This window comes from Haliotis rubra, unplaced genomic scaffold (assembly GCF_003918875.1).
Source record: "Haliotis rubra isolate DU_JTF1 unplaced genomic scaffold, ASM391887v1 Scf659, whole genome shotgun sequence".
Classification (NCBI taxonomy): domain Eukaryota; kingdom Metazoa; phylum Mollusca; class Gastropoda; order Lepetellida; family Haliotidae; genus Haliotis; species Haliotis rubra.
In genome coordinates, this window is record NW_025767367.1 from 296,306 (window position 1) to 316,513 (window position 20,208).

General features: G+C 42.3%; 1 protein-coding gene across 2 annotated transcripts; it reads left to right on the plus strand.

Moving 5' to 3' along the window:
* Positions 1–2,657: 2,657 nt before the first annotated feature.
* LOC124257342 lies at positions 2,658–18,911 on the plus strand. 2 transcript variants are annotated; one of them, XM_046691380.1, is made up of 20 exons: positions 2,658–2,780; positions 4,259–4,412; positions 4,967–5,277; positions 5,671–5,817; positions 6,287–6,407; positions 7,556–7,735; positions 8,428–8,555; positions 9,282–9,458; positions 9,784–9,824; positions 10,462–10,487; positions 10,951–11,054; positions 11,439–11,612; positions 12,050–12,096; positions 13,127–13,231; positions 14,229–14,348; positions 14,722–14,928; positions 15,535–15,660; positions 16,225–16,269; positions 17,956–18,085; positions 18,618–18,911. In XM_046691380.1, exons 4-20 carry the CDS (start codon positions 5,798–5,800, stop codon positions 18,829–18,831), a joined length of 1,965 nt encoding a protein of 654 aa, XP_046547336.1. In that variant the 5' UTR covers positions 2,658–2,780; positions 4,259–4,412; positions 4,967–5,277; positions 5,671–5,797; the 3' UTR covers positions 18,832–18,911. The 2 variants fall into 2 exon arrangements, with proteins under 2 accessions (XP_046547336.1, XP_046547337.1); XM_046691381.1 differs by having other exon boundaries at positions 11,442–11,612.
* The last annotated feature ends 1,297 nt before the right edge of the window (positions 18,912–20,208 follow it).

Below are 20,208 nucleotides of genomic sequence, written 5' to 3' on the forward strand. Positions count from 1 at the left end.
GATCCAGGAGATCAATCACTATGAGTTATCCAGAGATCAATACTATGAGTTAACCAGAGATCAATACTATGAGTTAACCAGAGATCAATACTATGAGTTAACCAGAGATCAGATCCAGATCAATACTATGAGTGAGTTAGATCAATACTATGAGTTAACCAGAGATCAATACTATGAGTTAACCAGAGATCAATACTATGAGTTATCCAGAGATCAATACTATGAGTTAACCAGAGATCAATACTATGAGCTAACCAGAGATCAATACTATGAGTTAACCAGAGATCAATACTAACCAGAGATCAATACTATGAGTTAACCAGAGATCAATACTATGAGTTAACCAGAGATCAATACTATGAGTTAACCAGAGATCAATACTATGAGTTAACCAGAGATCAATACTATGAGTTATCCAGAGATCAATACTATGAGTTAACCAGAGATCAATACTATGAGTTAACCAGAGATCAACAATACTATGAGTTAACCAGAGATCAATACTATGAGTTATCCAGAGATCAATACTATGAGTTAACCAGAGATCAATACTATGAGTTAACCAGAGATCAATACTATGAGTTAACCAGAGATCAATACTATGAGTTAACCAGAGATCAATACTATGAGTTAACCAGAGATCAATACTATGAGTTAACCAGAGATCAATACTCATGAGTTAACCAGAGATCAATACATGAGTTAACCAGAGATCAATACTATGAGTTAACCAGAGATCAATACCATGAGTTAACCAGAGATCAATACTATGAGATAATACCAGAGATCAATACTATGAGCTAATCCAGAGATCAATACCATGAGTTAACCAGAGATCAATACTATGAGTTAACCAGAGATCAATACTTAACCAGATAACCAGAGCTATCAATACTATGAGTTAACCAGAGATCAATACTATGAGTTAACCAGAGATCAATACTATGAGTTAACCAGAGATCAATACTATGAGTTAACCAGAGATCAATACTATGAGTTATCCAGAGATCAATACTATGAGTTAACCAGAGATCAATAGTTATCCAGAGATCATGAGTTAACCAGAGATCAATACTCATGAGCTAACCAGAGTTCATGAGTTAACCAGAGATCAATACTATGAGTTAACCAGAGATCAATACTATGAGTTAACCAGAGATCAATACTCATGAGCTAACCACTATGAGTTAACCAGAGATCAATACTATGAGTTAACCAGAGATCAATACTATGAGTTAACCAGAGATCAATACTATGAGTTATCCAGAGATCAATACTATGAGTTAACCAGAGATCAATACTATGAGTTAACCAGAGATCAATACTATGCGGTAACCAGAGATCAACACTATGAGCTAACCAGGGACTGCTGCTATAAATCTGAACTTGGATAAACCAAAGAATGATAAAGTAAATCAAACAGATATTCTTGTAATAGTCTGTGCTGCGACCTTTTAAGGAAATGCATGTGAGTAGCATGCACAGTAGGTCTATAACGATGAACATATCAAGAGCGCCATTAGTCATGACCTCGCCCCAAAGCGTGTTGAGGTGCCCTCCGCCCCTGGTATTTTGTAATCATCTATGACAGCAGTTTGGTTTGAAGGGTTTGTTTGGACGTGGATATCTCAGTTGCTACTCTTTGTATATCAATAATCCACGCACCTCACACGATCCCAATGGCATGTACAAAACGGTTATGGGTAGACATTCCAGCTGTTTTAGTCTGGTCATTGATCAATGGTTTACTTCACATCATTGGTGCCGGGTGTTTCTGACACCCGGTATTACAGTCCGGACACATAGTGTATTATTGCCATGAAGAGTGTATGTTCGCCGAATTCCTGGGTTTGATTCCCCACATTGATGAAATATGTGAAGTCAATTCCTGGTGTCCCAAGTTGCTGATCTTGCTGTTTGCTAAAAGCGTCCATAACCTAGGTCACTAACATATTTTTCGGGTATGGTGGTTATAGAAAACATTATTGTGTCCGGTTTGACAGGAACATTCGATGATCGACACCTTCGATGTTTGTAATATGTTGGTTTCCATTACCGGAACTATAAGTTTCCAGTATCCATTATGGATTCTATCAAGAAACTAGGTTACCCAGTTTCAATGAATGGATACCAACTGGATGCCAGGATGGTCAACTTCATGCCAAACACTTGGAAATTTTAAGTTACTTAGTTCAAAACAGTGCAAAGGAAACCAACATGAAACTACATATTCTGGATTTATGTTGGTTTCCATTTAATGAAACTTCAATTGCAAATTCCAGGAATGGAAACCAACAAGAAACCTATAACCTTAGTTTCTTGTTGGTTTCCATTTACAGAAATGCAAAAATCAAAATGGAATCTAGTTGGAAACTCAGTTACTCAGTGTCAGTGAATGGAAACCAACTGGTTTCCCCAATTACCCACTATACGGATGGTTTCCAGGTTTCAGGAAACCAAGTCATTTTTGTAGTGCCAGAACAAGGATACCAATGGCAACTAGCAGTCGAAATGGTCTCCATCGAGTGTCAGACAATACGTGTCCTTACCACACAGTGTGTTCACTTGTCCTCAGTGATATCCAGCCTCATTTGGAATGCGTTAAACATCAAGTGGCTGTCTGTACAAGGCTGAATACATAGCTATGTCTGGACTGTCATGCCTACAGTATCCAGCGCTAAGGTGAAACTATTCACGTAGGACTAGGTCCTAGCGGGTAGAGTGAGTGTCGCTCTCTACCTGGCAGCTGCTCACAGACGCTGAGGGTGCATATTGAACAGGTAGGTGTCGACACTTACAGATTATAGGCCAATGTAAATATTTACTGTTTGACTTTTATTACGAATAGGTGTCTAAATTGAATTGTTGGTGTTCAGATGATTAGTTATCATCTATGTCGTTACACATGTATTTTGTGGTGTTTCGATAAATTGAGCTGAAAATATTATATCTTGTCAGCTGTTGTGTCGCCGTTATATAGCATAGTGCGCATATATGCATTTGTAGTAGGACATGGCGCGTAGGTGATCGTTTGAAAGTGTTCGCATTCAGCAATATTTGTGTCATGTCAGCAGCGTGTACCATAAACAACGCAGTCTGGGATATCATTGAGAAAGCCATGGACACCATAGCCTGTACAGCTAGGGATTACCAAAGTGAAGGTTACCAATGCCAACACAGTCATGGGTACCATATTCATTATAGATATGGGTACCACAGAACGTACAGCCCTAGGTACCATAACCAACAGAGGTATAATAACTCACAAAGCCAAGGGTATTGCATCTCACACAGGCAAGGGTATTTCAACTCACACAGCCAAGGTTATTGCAACTCACATAGCCAATGGTATTGCAACTCATAAAGTCAAGGGTATTGCACCTCACACAGCCAAGGTCATTGCAACTCACACAGACAAGGGTATTGCAACTCACAAAGCCAAGGGTATTGGAACTCACACAGCCAAGGTTATTGCAACTCACACAGACAAGGGTATTTCAACTCACGGAGCCAAGGTTATTGCAACTCACAAAGCCAAGAGTATGGCAACTCACACAGTCAATGGTATTACAACTCACACAGCCAAGGTTATTGCAACTCACACAGACAAGGGTTATGCAACTCACACAGCCAAGGGTATTGCAACTCACAAAGCCAAGGCTATGGCAACCCACACCGTCAAGGGTATGGCAACTCACATAGACAAGGGTATTGCAACTCACAAAGCCAATGGTATTGCAACTCATAAAGTCAAGGGTATTGCAACTCACACAGACAAGGGTATGGCAACTCACACAGACAAGGGTATTGCAACTCACACAGCCAATGGTATTGCAACTCACACAGCCACGGTTATTGCAACTCACACAGGCAAGGGTATTTCAACTCACAGAGCCAAGGTTATTGCAACTCACAAAGCCAAGGGTATGGCAACCCACACCGTCAAGGGTATGGCAACTCACACAGACAAGGGTATGGCAACTCATAAAGCCAAGGTTATTGCAACTCACAAAGCCAAGGTTACTGCAACTGACACAGCCAACGTTATTTAACCTTACAAAGCCAAGGTTATTAAAACTCACACAGCCAAGGGTACCAGAGCATCCACAGCCATTGGTACCATAGCTTACACATTCAACGAAATAGGATCGTGGTGACGTTGTAATGTAACGTTTGTTATGTTTTAGTTTTATTATCATCAAACTACCTTCAGTTTCTTTACAATTGGCATCAGCTGGCATGTATGTGTGCTCTCTAGAGTGCTGTCTTCACCCAGCTGGAGGACGTGGTGGAAGAGTGTTGTGCTGCTGCTGCTGGTGGTCCTTGTGACGCCTGTCTGTTGCCAAGGCGACAACTTCATGGGCGGCTTCATGACGTATAGTCTGGCGGACTCGCCACCGTCAACATACAGCGTAAGCTACGACAGCGTCATCACAGCTTAATATTCTCTGTGAATGTTGATTGTACATATCTTTGATGTGATATGTTCTTGCTAGTCCAGACACGATGTGGGCGTGGTTGTGAGATCAAGCCGGGAAGCATGTTGCTGTTAACATGATGGTAGTAATGACTTATCACAAAAACCAAATGCACATACATGCTCATCACTGACTGCCCTCCGATCATTTGTTTGTTGGTTTGCTTGCATTCTTTGTTTGTTAGTGTGTTCGTTTGTTCACTCATGGTTTAACGTCACACTCAGCAATATTCAAGTCGGTCTGTGAATAATCGAGAGTGGACCAGACAATCCAGTGACTGATATAAGCGCCGCCTCCGTCGGAATACGTTGACATGCCGTCATCCATGTGACCAAGCCGGACCATCAATCCCTTTGGTCGTGTATTACGGCATCGGTTGCTGAGGGCTTTGTCTAGCATGGAATCACCGTGGTGATGTGATGAACTGGTTCTATTTATCTAACCTCCCTCATATGTCTTTCTGCACAATATTATCAATCTTTGTTCAGTTTACAATAACTGCCATAACATCCTGGAGGCTCGGTTATGGCCCTTGCGGCGTCAACTACACAACAGCAGACGTGCGCAGCAGCATCAACATAACCAGATCAGATGTGATGAACGTCACTGGCGACGACTACTACGGCAGGTGGTACCAAGCTACGAGCTATTCCAGTACCAGTACGACCGACATAACGGAACATGTCTCCGGTATGTTTGATGGTCACGTGCTGGGTATCGATCAGAGGCTTCAGTAGGAGCAAGACATTGGCAGCTTTGACCTGGACATAGATCGGAAAGACTTGTGGAGCGATATCAGGTATGTGCAAGGATGATTAATTATATTATGTTGTTTGTTCGTTTGGCGATAAAATACTATTTAGTGAGTACAGTTTGGATTTAAAGATAAATGGCACCGTGGAGTGTACATCAGCCAGAGAAGACAACCGTTAACGTAGCACTTTGCCTGGGTTCAGTTGCACAAAACCGTCCCATGTCTATCTTGGAATCTCTAAATCTGTGTTAGAATATATATCGCTAAGATTTTTTGTGCACATATACCACTGTCCTCAAGGATAGCTACAGCGACGTTGTGGCTTGATATTTCAGTCTTTGGAATTTGAATTGATTCCTGATTTCGTGCAAAAATAATGCAATATCATTGTATGAATTATTGAATACAGTGCGATGTTGAGGAGAAGACAGTTTTCAGTTTCCAGGGAGATTACTGGAGGGATGTTGATTACGAGGATGGGACAGATGTACCGTATCGGCTGCAGGTGAACCTGACCTCCCTCGCAAGGAGTGACACAGGTGTCCCCAACAACGGCCCCGTGGTGATGTTCCAGCCGGTGTACAGGTGCGTTGTTGAATGTGTATAGGTGCGTTCATGAATTTGTACAGGTGCGTTGTGGAGTCTGTACAGGGGCGTTGTTGAATTTGTACAGGTGAGTTGTGGAAACTGTACAGTGCCTTTTTGAATTTGTACAGGTGCGTTGTGGAGTCTGTACAGGTGCATTGTTGAATTTGTACAGGTGCGTTGTGGAAACTGAACAGTAGCGTTGTTGAATGTGTACAGGTGCGTTGTGGAGGTTGGGCTCCTGACCACAAACCAGATGCTGACTCATCTTTCAGCTTGTGTAAGGAATGTATTTCAGTGGGCACTGTCTGAGGCGCCACTGGTTACTCTTGGGTACGCCAGAATCCCTGTCCGCACCAATGTGTCTAAGATTGTCAGCTTCACACCACAGAATCGACTTTGTCAATTTTTGTTCGATTCTAGAGAGAACGGAACATGATGACCGCTAACGTTTTGTCTTGCTTTGCAGAGTACCACTGAACAACATCACAACATTCCGCCTGGCAACCTACGACAGCGATGGCGACTTCGTTCACTGCGAACTTTCTACAGGAATACTAAAACCCATTCCAAATATTACAGTCAATGCTGTACGTAATTGTATTGCACATTATCTGTCCCTCACACAATGTACCCTTGTATCTCTATATATAACACCATACATGCCAACACCTATACTCACTTGAAGCACTCTTGTCTTCACACAATACCCTCATATGAAGCCAACACCTATACTCACTTGAAGTAATCTTGTCTTCACACAATGTACCCTTGTATCACCATATATGCCAACACCTATACTCACTTGAAGTAATCTTGTCTTCACACAATGTACCCTTGTATCTCTATATAACACCATACATGCCAACACCTATACTCACTTGAAGCAATCTTGTCTTCACACAATGTACCCTTGTATCTCTATATATAACACCATACATGCCAACACCTATACTCACTTGAAGTAATCTTGTCTTCACACAATGTACCCTTGTGTCTCTATATAACACCATAGATGCCAACACCTATACTCACTTGAAGCAATCTTGTCTTCGAGGTCTGATGGAATAGTTTCAGGAATTTATTGACATGAGCGTCCCTTTGGTAGACTGGAAACCTATGATCATGAGTTCGAATCCAGATTATATATAATATAATATAATATAATATAATATAATATAATATAATATAATATAATATAATATAATATAATATAACATAATATTTGGTTAAGACAAATTAAGCACAGAAACACGATCACCTTAAACACACAAATAAACAGGAGGAGAAGGATAACCAGTGTATACTGTAAGAGACTAGTCGACAAATGCATTTAAAATTGTGACAAGTTCTAACATTCATTTAAAAGTTTAATGCTAACAGGTAGAAAAGCTGTTTGGGACCATTTTCTGCGAACTTTAGGGACGAGGTATCTACGTCCAGATGGTAAAAGTTTAAAACAAGACTGTAAATCATGAGACGGGTCGGATAAAATTTTGTTTGCATCATACCCGTGCTCTTGGGTTAAGCTCAGGTAAACGTCTACGTATTGCATTACTTCGGGATTCCCTCCCATATCAAACAGATATGTAGTCATATAACTGAAATGGTGGTCAAAGAAGCGTTAAACAAAACACACTCATGAATGAGTCATGAATGCAGTGCCATTACCGTTCTTCTTACGTGTGTGTAGCTTTGTGGTTCGTCCTGTTGGCTTCATGAAGGTGTCTGTCTCCAGGACTGTACCGTCCGGGTGTCTGCGATGGAGTCTGACGGGTTTATCGACGGTGGATGGGGCGTGGTGACTGTGTCCGTGAGCGACTTTAACCGACGACCTATAGTTCTACACAACAACCTGTTGAACATCTCAAATGACCATCCTGTTGGAGGTTTCGGAATCTCAGCTGTACCACTCCAGGTTAGTAAAGTGTGACTTCAGAGACAACTGTAGGGAAAATCATCGCGAAAATCATTAACTTATATCTTTATAGTAAGTGCGTAAACGTAAACCTCGTCAGTACAAATACGTCTGCATATAATGTTGTCGTTGGATCATAGGTTTTCGGACGGCAGTGCTCACGAAGGTGCAGCACAGATTACTGAATGATGGCTTGTGTTTTGGATAAAGTCACTATTGGAAGTTTGCGAGATGTTTTTTTAGCGGTGATTAGAACGATATCAACGAATGGTTCTTAAGTGTCGGAAAACCCATATCACAGGGACGTATTAGGGATAACATGGTCTTGCTAAAGAACAAATTAAGAGTCGGTTTTAGTGGAGTATCTTTCGAGATGCAAACCCACATCCTGAGAGTAAAGGCAACTAATCGCTTGAGTTTACTTAAAAGGTCGCTGAACTTGCCATTAAATGCCTCGAGTGCAGATTTTTTAGCAATATTCCAGCAATATCACGGTGGGGGACACCAGAAATGGGCTTTACACATTGTACCCATGTGGGGCATCGAACCCGAGTCTTCGGCGTGACGAGCGAACGCTTTAACCACCAGGCTACCCACCACCCCTGTTGCTGACCCCTTTTTTAAAATGACTGTGCTTGTTACGATGGATACAAGTTTGATAGTGATCAGTATGAGTACGTCTTTCCCTTCAGTTCCTGATCCAGACAGTGCGTGTATTGGATGGTCCTGAGTTTGTCGACCCGACATTTACCGATGGCCATGAGTTCAGTGTGACTGTAGGATCAGAACTGGAAATACCGCTGTATGCAGCTTCACCTTTGTAAGTCCACCTTTCAATATCTTCACCACATACAATGTTCTTCTTTAATCGTGAAACTGACAGGGGGGAATGAGGGATTGTACGTCCATCATCACTATACCAGCACGACCTAAACATCAAATACAACATTGTTGAAAGACAGTAAGACAGTCAAGTATGCAATAACATATACTTTACAGTTGGTTGAATATAACATATATACCATATCATTAACAATACACTGGCTGTAGGACCAATCAGCACAAAAGCTGAGTGAGTGAGTGAGTGACAAAAATCAGACAACAATGTTTGACATCTGGAGATAGGGACGTGAGCTATTCACATGGTTACCCTTATGTAAATTAAAGTGAGTGAGTATGGTTTTACGCCGCTTTTAGCAATATCACGGCGAGGGACACCAGAAATGGGCTTCACACATTGTACCCTTGTGAGGAATCGAACCCAGGTCTTCGGCGTGACGAGTGTACGCTTTAACCACCAGGTTACCCTGCATACCCCATCTGAGTGAAGTATCGCTGAAATATCACTGGAACACTACTGTACTGCTTGCATTATGCCCAACCAGGGGTACGTCATCAATTCGGCAACCGATCGTTGTATGTAAACGTGTAACTGTCAGACTGGTTATATTTATAATAATAATTGCATGTGCGAACTTGAATATTTATCCCTCATGTGTTAGAAATGGCTGCCCTTATACTCAAATACGCGTTCTTCTTTTGGCAGTGGCGTTGAAGTCTTCATTGTAAGATCAATCCCCTACCGTGAGTTTGTTGTGGCCACGCCAGACGTTGACGTTGCCAGAGTCAATGACAGCGTGAGTTATGCCAAAGCGACGTGGACACCACAAACTGACGACGTCGGTGTCCACGTCATTGGTGTCACCGTGATGGACAGCCGCGGGTAAGGCGTATTGACCAGGTATCTTGTGATGAGACTTTCGTTGTAGAATGAGCACATGAAATAATGTATCGTTACATTGTCATGATACTCATTAACATCTTGATCTATAGACAGACATGGTGTAGAACTGTACTTGTGTAAGAGTACAAAGCCAAACCTTTTACTTAATATGACATATTTATATGTTACTCGAGGCCAAAGTTTCGGAATTGTCCAGTAGTTTGGTTATGGATATGTCTACATATTGTTGGTGTTTTAAATAAACGTAAACCTGAACAAGTGTGTATTCCACACAGGGGGTGTAACAGCGTTGTTCCTGTTTCAGGCAGGCTGGTCGGGACAGACACTATATAATTACTGTAAAAGGTAATAACAGTTTGTGTTGCGTTATGTAACTACGTACTGCCAAATAAATGTGTTTTGGAGTGTGAGAGAGAGTGTGTGTGAAAGAGAGTGAGTGAGAGTGTGTGTGTGTCAGTGAGAGTGTGTGTGAGAGTGAGAGTGTGGGAGCGTATGTATGTTTAACCTAAATATAAAAATAAAGTAAAACAGTGTGTGTGAGCGTGTGTGAGAGAATAAGAGTGTGTGTGAGAGTGTGTTTGTGTGAGAGAGTGAGAGTGTGTGCGAGTGTGTGAGAGAGTGTGTATGTGAGAGCGAGTGAGAGAGTGTGTGAGTGTGTGTGTGTGAGAGAGAGTGAGTGAGAGAGAGTGTGTTTGTGTGAGAGAGTGAGAGTGTGTGTGTGTATGTGAGAGAGAGTGAGAGTGTGTGTGTGTGTATGTGAGAGAGTGAGTGAGAGAGAGTGTGTTTGTGTGAGAGTGTGTGAGAGTGTGTATGTTGGAGAGAGAGACTGAGTGAGAGAGAGAGAGAGAGTGAGAGAGAGAGTGTGTGTGTGTGAGAGAGTGTACGTATGTTTAACCTAAATATAAAAATAAAGGAAAACATATTTAAAAAATAAAACACGTATAAATTAATATATTCTTCATACTTCGACATTTCATTTCAGACTTCCCTATGAATGTTATACCTCATGTAAGTACCACTTAGTAGACTATATTATTATCTTAAGGAACCTCATGTTCGCATCTATGACACAGGGATCCCATTTTCTTCTGAAATCCAGTGCTTGTCAGGCTGTTGATATTATTTATCTTGGATCAAATACCACCCATGCTTGTAAGAGACTGATACAAGCAGTATCAGGTGGTTACAACATCACACCCGGTTGATTGTGTGCCATCCTACCCGACGGCATGACATGCACTCAGCTAAACTGACAACACAGTACCACACCTCTTCCAGTTTACTCACAGATTCATTTAGAACTTTTTAAATTAGAAAATATTTCAATAATACAAAAGTTAAGGCCAGGTGACGTTCATGTCGATCAAATATCTACCAAAGCAGTCAAATGGAATTCGGGATACAATGGTGGATGATGATGTTGATGATGATGATGATGATGATGATGATGATGTCATTCTTGTGTCTGCAGCAGCCACGCCCCTACTTCGTGTACACGCCCGTGGACTCCGCCGTGAGCTGTGTACAAGGCAGCACGTGCACCTTCTCCCTCTACACAGCAACTAATGATGGCAGGTAGTTAGACAGGGACCGTTCAGTCTCCGCCGAGACCGCAGTGCTTGGTCATTCACGTCTGTGGATGCCGGTTTGAATTTTAAATACACTCATCTTGAAAGTCCTCTTCGCTTATATTTATTTCTGTTTGGCTACAATAAGCAGAATTAGATTTGGTCATTACCTTACTGTGTATGTGTGTTTTGTTCGTCTCTACATCTGTGTGTGTGTATGCGCGCGCGTTTGTGTGTGCGCGTGTGTGTGCGTGTGTGTGGTTTACATGTGTGTGGCGCACACGATACACAAGTGCATGTGAATCACGTGAACTCGGTCATTTCTAACCCAGTGTGCTACACACGTGAAGTAAACAACCTGTAGACACACTGAACATCATGTCATCTGCAGCAGGTCGATCCAGAAGGTGGCAGTGGCGTACAGTACCCTGTCAGGGGACCTGGAGGTTACCAACGTGACCAGGGCAGTACACCAGGGCAGGAGGGTCTTCAGAGCAGCCGTGACTGTCACCTCGTCTCTCACAGGACCCCAGATTGCCTGCTTCAAGGCTGTGGATGATGGCGGGTAAGTGTGAACTGTTCACCATAGATGATGGTGCGTGAAAGTGATGCGCATTCGTGTGTCCTGAGTTGCAGTATGACCATAATTTTAGTTGTAGTTGTAGTGTAACAGGTTTAGAATTTCAATAGTAAACTGAAGCAGATCCTAGCACACTGTGAAATATCTAGATTTTGTCAACTGGTCTTTGGTGTATATATTCAGTCTTTATTTTCCATACTGTCCATTATAACGCTTGTATCTCGGTTAAAAGAAGAATTATTTCTCTGTGTTTTATAAAGCAAGATGCCTTGTAATACCTCACAGAAATAAATAAATCGTTGTCATGCAGACAATTTTCGACATGTGGCGAATGATCAGCGTGGATTGTTGTGTAGTGATCATTCTATATACATTGGTTTTTTCCTATATTGATAATCCGCACATACTGTTGTCTATTGCAGTGACGAGTCACACACTGAATGTATCGGGGTTACCATGCTCCCTCCAGGTATGTCTCCCAGACAAGATGAAAGAAAAAGAACAAATGTTCATTTGTACATCTTCTCATAGTCAAATATAGGAAGGTTCAAGTCACGATCAGAATTACTTAAGGCGCAATGTACATTCTATGTGTCTGTAACTCTTTGTACTAGTTCAGGTCTGTGAATGAATTTCAACCCCTTGCTTCCTCCCTTAATTCTGAAAGCCAGGGCAATTACAAGTACAATCTTGTAATGTATGTATCCATGGCATTCGAACCTCTGAGCTTCCGGGATCTCGCTCAAATAATAGATATAATAAATAGTAGCCTGCGAGTTCGCTTGTGTATGCACCCCTCATACATCACCGTGTGCCCGCTTGTGTATGCACCCCTCATGCTTCACCGTGTGCCCACCACCTCCGTAGTCCAGTAGTGGTGGTCCGATTAATTGAAATAATCGAAGATTGGTCGCAATGACAAAACAACCAAGCAATCGATCATGTTTTCTCATAATCGAACACAAACAATTTTGGACCTCTTGTTTGCAATAACAATATTTTTCAAAAGGTTCATTTTGTCTCGACATTGCATAAGTACTACAAGCTCGTTCCAAGTCATGATTAAGTTTATCTTAACAACTCCAGGAAATGTATGTTCCTAACACACTAGTCATCCTTTAAAGATGTGAAATTTGCAAATGCATTTTGTGCAATTTGCGGAAAAAAACGAGAGAACTACATGTCTTTTCTTTATTTTTTGTGCATTAACAAACATAACCAGGAAAATTTGATAAATGACGCTTACCAATTAATTTCGATGATTGATCGGTTGTGATGAACCAATTATCAATTAAGAGATTTTAACCAATTCCCAACACTATAGTCCAGTGGACAGAGCGACGGCTCGGAGAGTGGAAGGTCGATGGCTCGATTCCCACCTTGTATTGTACCATAGGGCGTTAAAAGAAGGTACCTGATGTTAAGTAACTTGCTCACAAATGTCGAGAACTCCAGAATGTCCCTGAACAGTTTTCTGCGATTGTGCATATTTTGAACAGATCCATGTCTCGCCGAACCGTGTGGGCTGAATGAATGTCAGAGTGAAGGCTCCTCCTATCGGTGTATCTGCCCCACCGGATTTACAGGGGTGCACTGTGAAACAGGTTCGTATACATACCAGATAAAGGCACGGACACAGCTTTATTTAAACAATGTGGTCACAAACGTCTTTCTGTGAACAATGTTCGTTTATTGGACACATGTTAGTAAATTCATTTGGTTATATGTACCAGCCCAAGAGGACTGTATTGTGCAACGATGAACTCCACAACGCAACAATGTTTTGCGCAATGCCGATTTCAAGGATATCAAATGCACCGGTTCCTTTTCGGACAGACGTGGTATAACTTTATGAGGTTTTGCATGTCATCAAATGTGCTTTCCTCAATAGAAGATGAAAGATAAAAATGATTTTGCCTTTGTTCGAATTGTCTCGTCCACCCGTGTACGTTCAATGTGTGGCGAATCTCTTACTGTTGGTAAACTGTGCACACGATGACCAGGGTGCACGTGCAATTCCAGGGCCCTGTTCCTCAAAGCGATCGTAGCGCTACGACAGTCGTAAGTCTATGTTAAAGTATGGGAGTTACGGTCATCTTAGCGCTACGACAGTCGTAAGTCTATGTTAAAGTATGGGAGTTACGATCATCTGAGCGTTACGACAGTCGTATGTCTATGTTAAAGTATGGGAGTTACGATCATCTTAGCGCTACGACAGTCGTAAGTCTATGTTAAAGTATGGGAGTTACGATCATCTTAGCGCTACGATCGCTTTGCGGAACGGGACCCGGTTCGTTATGGGTAATGATGACAGTGGCTGGACATGTGACCTTCATCCAGGATTCGGGAAAGTCTGTGGCAATATTATTTGTGTTTTGTAGCTACTGTATACATACGTATGGAATATTGTAAGGGACATTCTCACGATCTCGCATTCTCGCACTTTGTGCTACCTTGTTTCCAAAGGTCGAGATCGCGAGAATGTCCCTTACAGTATTCCATACAAACGCCTCAAGAGTAGAATATTTCGCCCGAAACAAATGTTAGGGCACATAGCTGGATGTCATGGACCGTTATATTGTGTACCTCGGTATTCAACAGCGTTGCATGAGTGTGTCAGCAGCCCCTGTGTGCACGGCACGTGCAGGACTAACCCCCTCATCCCCGGCCGCTACCAGTGCATATGTACCCCACCCTGGAGCGGGGATAACTGCCAGATAGGTGGGTTCACATATACAATTATACACTTGATATGAGGTTAATATGGCCCGAAAAACGTAACAGTCATTAAGACTCGGTTTTAAACGTGAACATATCCAGGGCAAGCCTTGAACATGTGTATGAACTGTTGAAATGTTTATGCATGATAAAGTCCTGCAATTGTTGCAATACGTAAACAAAGATACATTAAGGCTGACACAATCAGTATGGGCTTCCCACATTGTACCCAAGTGGGGATTCGAACCCGGGTCTTCGGCGTGAAGAGCGAACGCTTTAACCACTAAGCTACCCCTGCAATAATCAGGAAGATGATTACTAACACTGTCATGACATTAGTACTGCGGGAGGAATTAGAATAAAATCTATGTTACAGACACAGGTACGACAGAACAGTCAGTCAACCCAACGGCGACAGCACAGACGATGTCCACGAAACCATCACCGACGTCATCCGCTAATACCTGCCGTGACGCTAGCAACGTTGACTGCAGCATTCTGGACGCCGAGGCCGGAATCTGTGCTCTGGGAAACAACCTCACCCACACGTTTTGTCCCCGGTACTGCAGAGTCTGCGAAGACGGTGAGGCCCGGTGTTCAGATGTTGTTGTTCGTGACCTTGACGACGTACACGTCGCATTAAAATTGTTTCAAAGCAATATATATGCTCCTGAATGGCATGCTTAGAAGCTCTCAATACCAATCACTGTTTTTTTCTGGTCCATACTTTATTATTTATATGTGATCGTCATCTACGTAGAATAATGCTAAATGCTCAAACTAACATAAGTATAAACATAAACACAAACACAAACATAAACATAAACAAATGCAGCAGTTACAAGATAGTGGTGTTACGTTGTATGTTCCTCAAACTATGAGGAATCATTTTAATGTAAGGTTCTCGAGTTCCAACAAACCGCCTAGTGCACATGCAGTTAATAGAGACTCATTAGATTCATTAAACTAACGCTTTGCCTCTGAATATAAATGACTTTGGTGGAAACAAAACAATTTCTTTTTTATTAAAAATGAGCCCATGTGATAAGGGAGATTTAGAAATCTGAGGAAATCTAGACTTGCTTCATTTAGAGCTTTAACATTGCAGAAAGGGTTAGACAGAAGGGAAAATAATGCGGTTCAGGGACTTTGAGACTCATATGTAGATGTATAACAACGTGTTCTTCAGTTACCCTGGCGTGTGAAGACAGTGTGTTTGTTAACTGCCCGGGCCTGGACAAGACGTCAGGGATCTGTGGGGCCAAGTCTCCAATGGCCACTCTCTACTGCCCTCGCTATTGTAGATACTGCACAGGTAGGACCTGATGTCTTCTGGGTGCTCAGTGCCTGTACACCGTACCAATCAGCCGTTAAACGGGGTTTTCAGATACGTGGGAAAAGGATATTTTGACACCGTTTCAAACAACTGGACATGTTTTATGTGAATACACGGAACTTTCAATATAGAATACATACAAACCCAGTTCCTCATTTCATAAACAAACTTTCTAGGAACAAATCGTTAGAGTAGCTCAAGCCGTCAGCGATGAAAAGTAGTTTTTAAGACTGAAGTTTCTTTATTAAAGCTGGGAGGTGGATTAGGCGAGTAGTTAAGGTGTTCACTCTTCAGGTCGATTCCCTATGTTGGGTACAATATGTGAAGCCCTTGTGGTGTCATTGGCGGTGATATTGCTGGAATATTGCAACATGCGCCGTCCCTACACAAACCTCCTCACTCACTTTACACATTGTTGTTCTTCTGACAGCGCCATTGCCAATGTGTCTGGCGTCCCACAGGAATATTGTATGAATATCTACCTAAGAACGACTTTACCCTGGGATTTTACTGGAATGTTACTGCACTTGTTTTCTTCAACAGTGCCGCCTACAACGACGCTCCGTCCAACCACAACAGTCAAACCAAGTAAGTGAAGTAGTTAGGTACTGAAGTAGTTATTACAGTTAGGTAAGTCGCGGTAAGGTGCAAGACCCAGCAGATCCTATCTTGTCCATACACTCCTACTGTACGTTAAGATTTTTGGGTCAACGATATATATATCGTATCTGTGGAATGTCTGGTCAAGTGGTTACTTGCGCCGTCTTATCGTAGGTGTTACATTGTGCAGCGTTAAGCAAAAGGAAACGCTTATTTATGCGAACTGTGTGAATGACGTCGGTTGCCTGTAGAGCAGGACATGCTGAGCCGTTTCGTGATCAACTTTTGTCAACGCTGTCCATATAGTTCCCAACCACAATATTCCTTTTACGTCCAAATGCACCTGGTACGATAACCCGATAACCCGATAATCCGGGCACACTAGTCAAGCAGTTAATGACTGCAACTGGCTACCAGAGACATGTATACACATGACTTTTGTGTTCATGGTAGGTTAGATAGGATATCGTGGTGCACGGTACCACTGTAAGTATTCCACGTATCCATAACAACTGTGACTCATCCTGATAATTATGACGTAGAGTCACTCAACAGAGGTGGAAATAACCCATTGCCCGACGTCCGAGTCCAGTGTTTTTTTCTGTCGGGCAAGCAAATTCGTATATCACACTGTACCGGCGTCCAGTTGACTTTCCAATGTTAATTATGTTGTTTATTTACAAAATTCAACAAGAAAAAGGCCGGTATAGTGGAACAAATTTCCAGGGCATGTGATTTCACATGTTCCACTGTACCGGAGTACACTAGCAATTTTAAAGTTATTTCCACCCCTGCTTAATGGTCACCACCCGTGTAGCACAGATATGCAGCATATACTGAACCAGATCACTTTACCCTTGAAGATCCGGGTTAAAATTGATCTTCAGTAACCCATGCTTGTCGTAAGAGGTGACTAACGGGATCAGGTGGTCAGGCTCGTTGTCTTGGTTGACACACGTCATCGTATCCCAATTGCATTGATCGATGCTCATGCTGTTGATCACTGGATTGTCGCCATATAGCCGGAATATTGCAGGGTGCGGCGTTAAACAACAAAATCATCCAAGAAGAACACCAAGGTTTTCATTTACTGTGATACCTCTTGTTATTGCATGGACATTTGAGAAGGCGATTTGTAATATAGGTGTGAACACAATTAACCTTAATGTCATCTCTCGAAACCATAGTCAAACGTCAGGATTCACACGAACAGTAAAGTCACACCGATGAATTAAGAAATTACAATTATTTCCAAAATGTATTATTAGTATTGAAAACTGCTCTTTTCCTGGTGAATCGAACCTTCAAAAACACGCATTTTTACATTTTGAGAAAATCGACTTGATTTAAATATCACATGCGCAGTCACACGCAGTCGAAATGGCTTATGGATGCTATGTGCAGTATGTAATGGGATTTAAAGACAGTAATTAGAAAAAAACAACATCCCCCCCCCAAAAAAAAAAAATAAAAAAAAAAAAAATAAAAAAAATTAAATGAAATAAAATAAACTGAAAAATAAAATACTAAAATCAACTAAACAACCAAAAACCAAAACCAAAACTAAACAAAAAAACACAACAAAAACCCAAACAACAAAAACGAATCCCAACTACCAACCCAAGTAAACCCTATAAAACCCAATGCGTATATGTGTACATTGTATATCCACAGCCTTGTGTACGGTGTGCAAGGGGGTGGGCTGTCTCGTGGTCCGCGAGGTAGTTGCCTGTCCTCCGTCACAGCCCTACTGCCTGACTCTTGTCACCAACATGGACACCGGGGCCACGTCTTACACTAAGTCGTGAGTATACTGTTTGATGGCTGCTGTCAGAAATATCCCATCTTTATGATGAAGTCATGTCTGGACCGAACAATCATGTGATTGATATTGTGAAATAAGATCAACGCCGGAGATTAGGGATAAGTCGTAAACACATAGTTTGATGTGGAAACCAAGGGCAGGTTAAGAGGATGAATGGCATTGGATCCCCGATCTCGCTGTCAGAAGGATGGTGTACTCAGTTCGACGTCGTGTTAGGGTGTGCGTCGACACTCGAGGTGGCCATTCTGTTCAGCATCACGCTTCGGTGTTGTGATTTGACAGGTTATAGTTCTCGAATACTGGACAGTCAACCCATAATTGACAGATGTGTCGACAGAACATTAAATGCAAGTCCGTTTGTTTCATGTCTGTATACACCTATTATACAAAATTGTTCTTAAATATAAAACGTTACAATGTGATATTGTTAAGGATTGTGTTGTTTAGGAGTTGACAAATACATGGTGGCGTTTCTTTTGCCCCTGAGTACAAGTGTTGCTCTGCTGTATAGTTGCGCCAACAGGACGGAGTGCCAAGCCTACCAGTCTCCCCCGACACCTCACCAGCGTGACTGCAGCACATTCAGTCCCATGGTGAAGTACTACGAGGCCTTCTCCTGCTCCTACTGCTGTGTCTCCGACCACTGCAACGCTGGGGGGATACACCATACCCAGGAGAGATACCCTCCTCACGGACACATCGCCGGGCATCATCGGATAGCATGACACAGGACAACCCTATACTGACGAGGCAGCATTAAAACAGCCCGCATCATTGGCTTACTCATTTGCTTCATTAATTAAACCAAAGGCAAATTGTAGCGCACTTAGGGTTGCGCAGCAAAGAAGAGAAAATGACTAGTCTTCCATATGCGAGCGTCGTTTCGCTCGCATATGGGAAGACTGGTCATTTTCTCTTTGTTGCGCAACCCTATTTGCGCTACAATTGGCCTGTGATTAAACACAATAAAAATCAACGTTTTCAGTTATCTTTTGGGTTTTGACAGTTTAATTCCCGCTCACCATTGACGCGTACGTGAGTGAGTGGACCAGCGCCGCTTTGAACGGTATCGCCGTTATCACGGTGTGACAGCTTGATTTGGAAGTACAGTAGACACTGATGTAGGTCTTGATACACTGGTGAAACCAACTTTCACAGGACTTATGCTGACAATCCAAGACAAAGAGTTTTACGCCATCTATATGGCGGCGGTCTGTAAATAATCGAGTCTGGACCAGACAATACAGTGATCAACAGCATGAGCATCGTTCTTCAATTGGGAACTGATGACATGTGACAACCAAGTAAGCGAGCCTGACAACCCGATCCCGTTAGCCGCCTCTTACGACAAGCATTGGTTGCTGAAGACCAATTCTTACCCGGTTTCATGATGATGGCGACGACGACGATGACGATGATGATGATGATGATGATGATGATGATGTTTGGAGATTTAACGTGCGCTTTATTGTACAGAACATAGCGGTACAAAATGGGACTGTGCCATCCGTGCATTCCAAAAACCTTGGTATCCATGCATTCCAAATTCACACAAAGCGGCGTTAAACAAACAAACAAACAAACAAAATGTTCCGGGTGGCAGAGGGGTGAGGTGAACGTCATCAACAACTATCAACATCAGCATCAGGACAGCTAGGTGTACATAAATATCAAAACTGTCAAAGTTGCAGAAGCGCCGTACAATCACCCAAATTAGTCTTAAAAATCATGATTATCCATACACTTTACGATATTTTTAAAGGATGTGAACGTTGCTACTTTCATGATGTCTTTACGCGACAACAGCGAACACGTATAAATGCCAGAGATGAAGCTGCGTGGATTCAGGTAGTCGCCAACTGCCCCGGGCCGGTCACAGATTTGTTTTCTGCTACCCGAATGTTCAGGTACAAAGTGCATAATACAATATGCTCTCTCTCTCTCTCTCTCTCTCTCTCTCTCTCTCTCTCTCTCTGTCTGTCTGTCCGTCTATCACTTTCTCGCTTGCGCTCTCTGTATGTCTGTCTGACTGTCTGTCTCTTTCTCTCTCTCTCTGTCTCTCTCTCTCTCTCTCTGTGTATATCTGTCTGTCCGTCTATCTC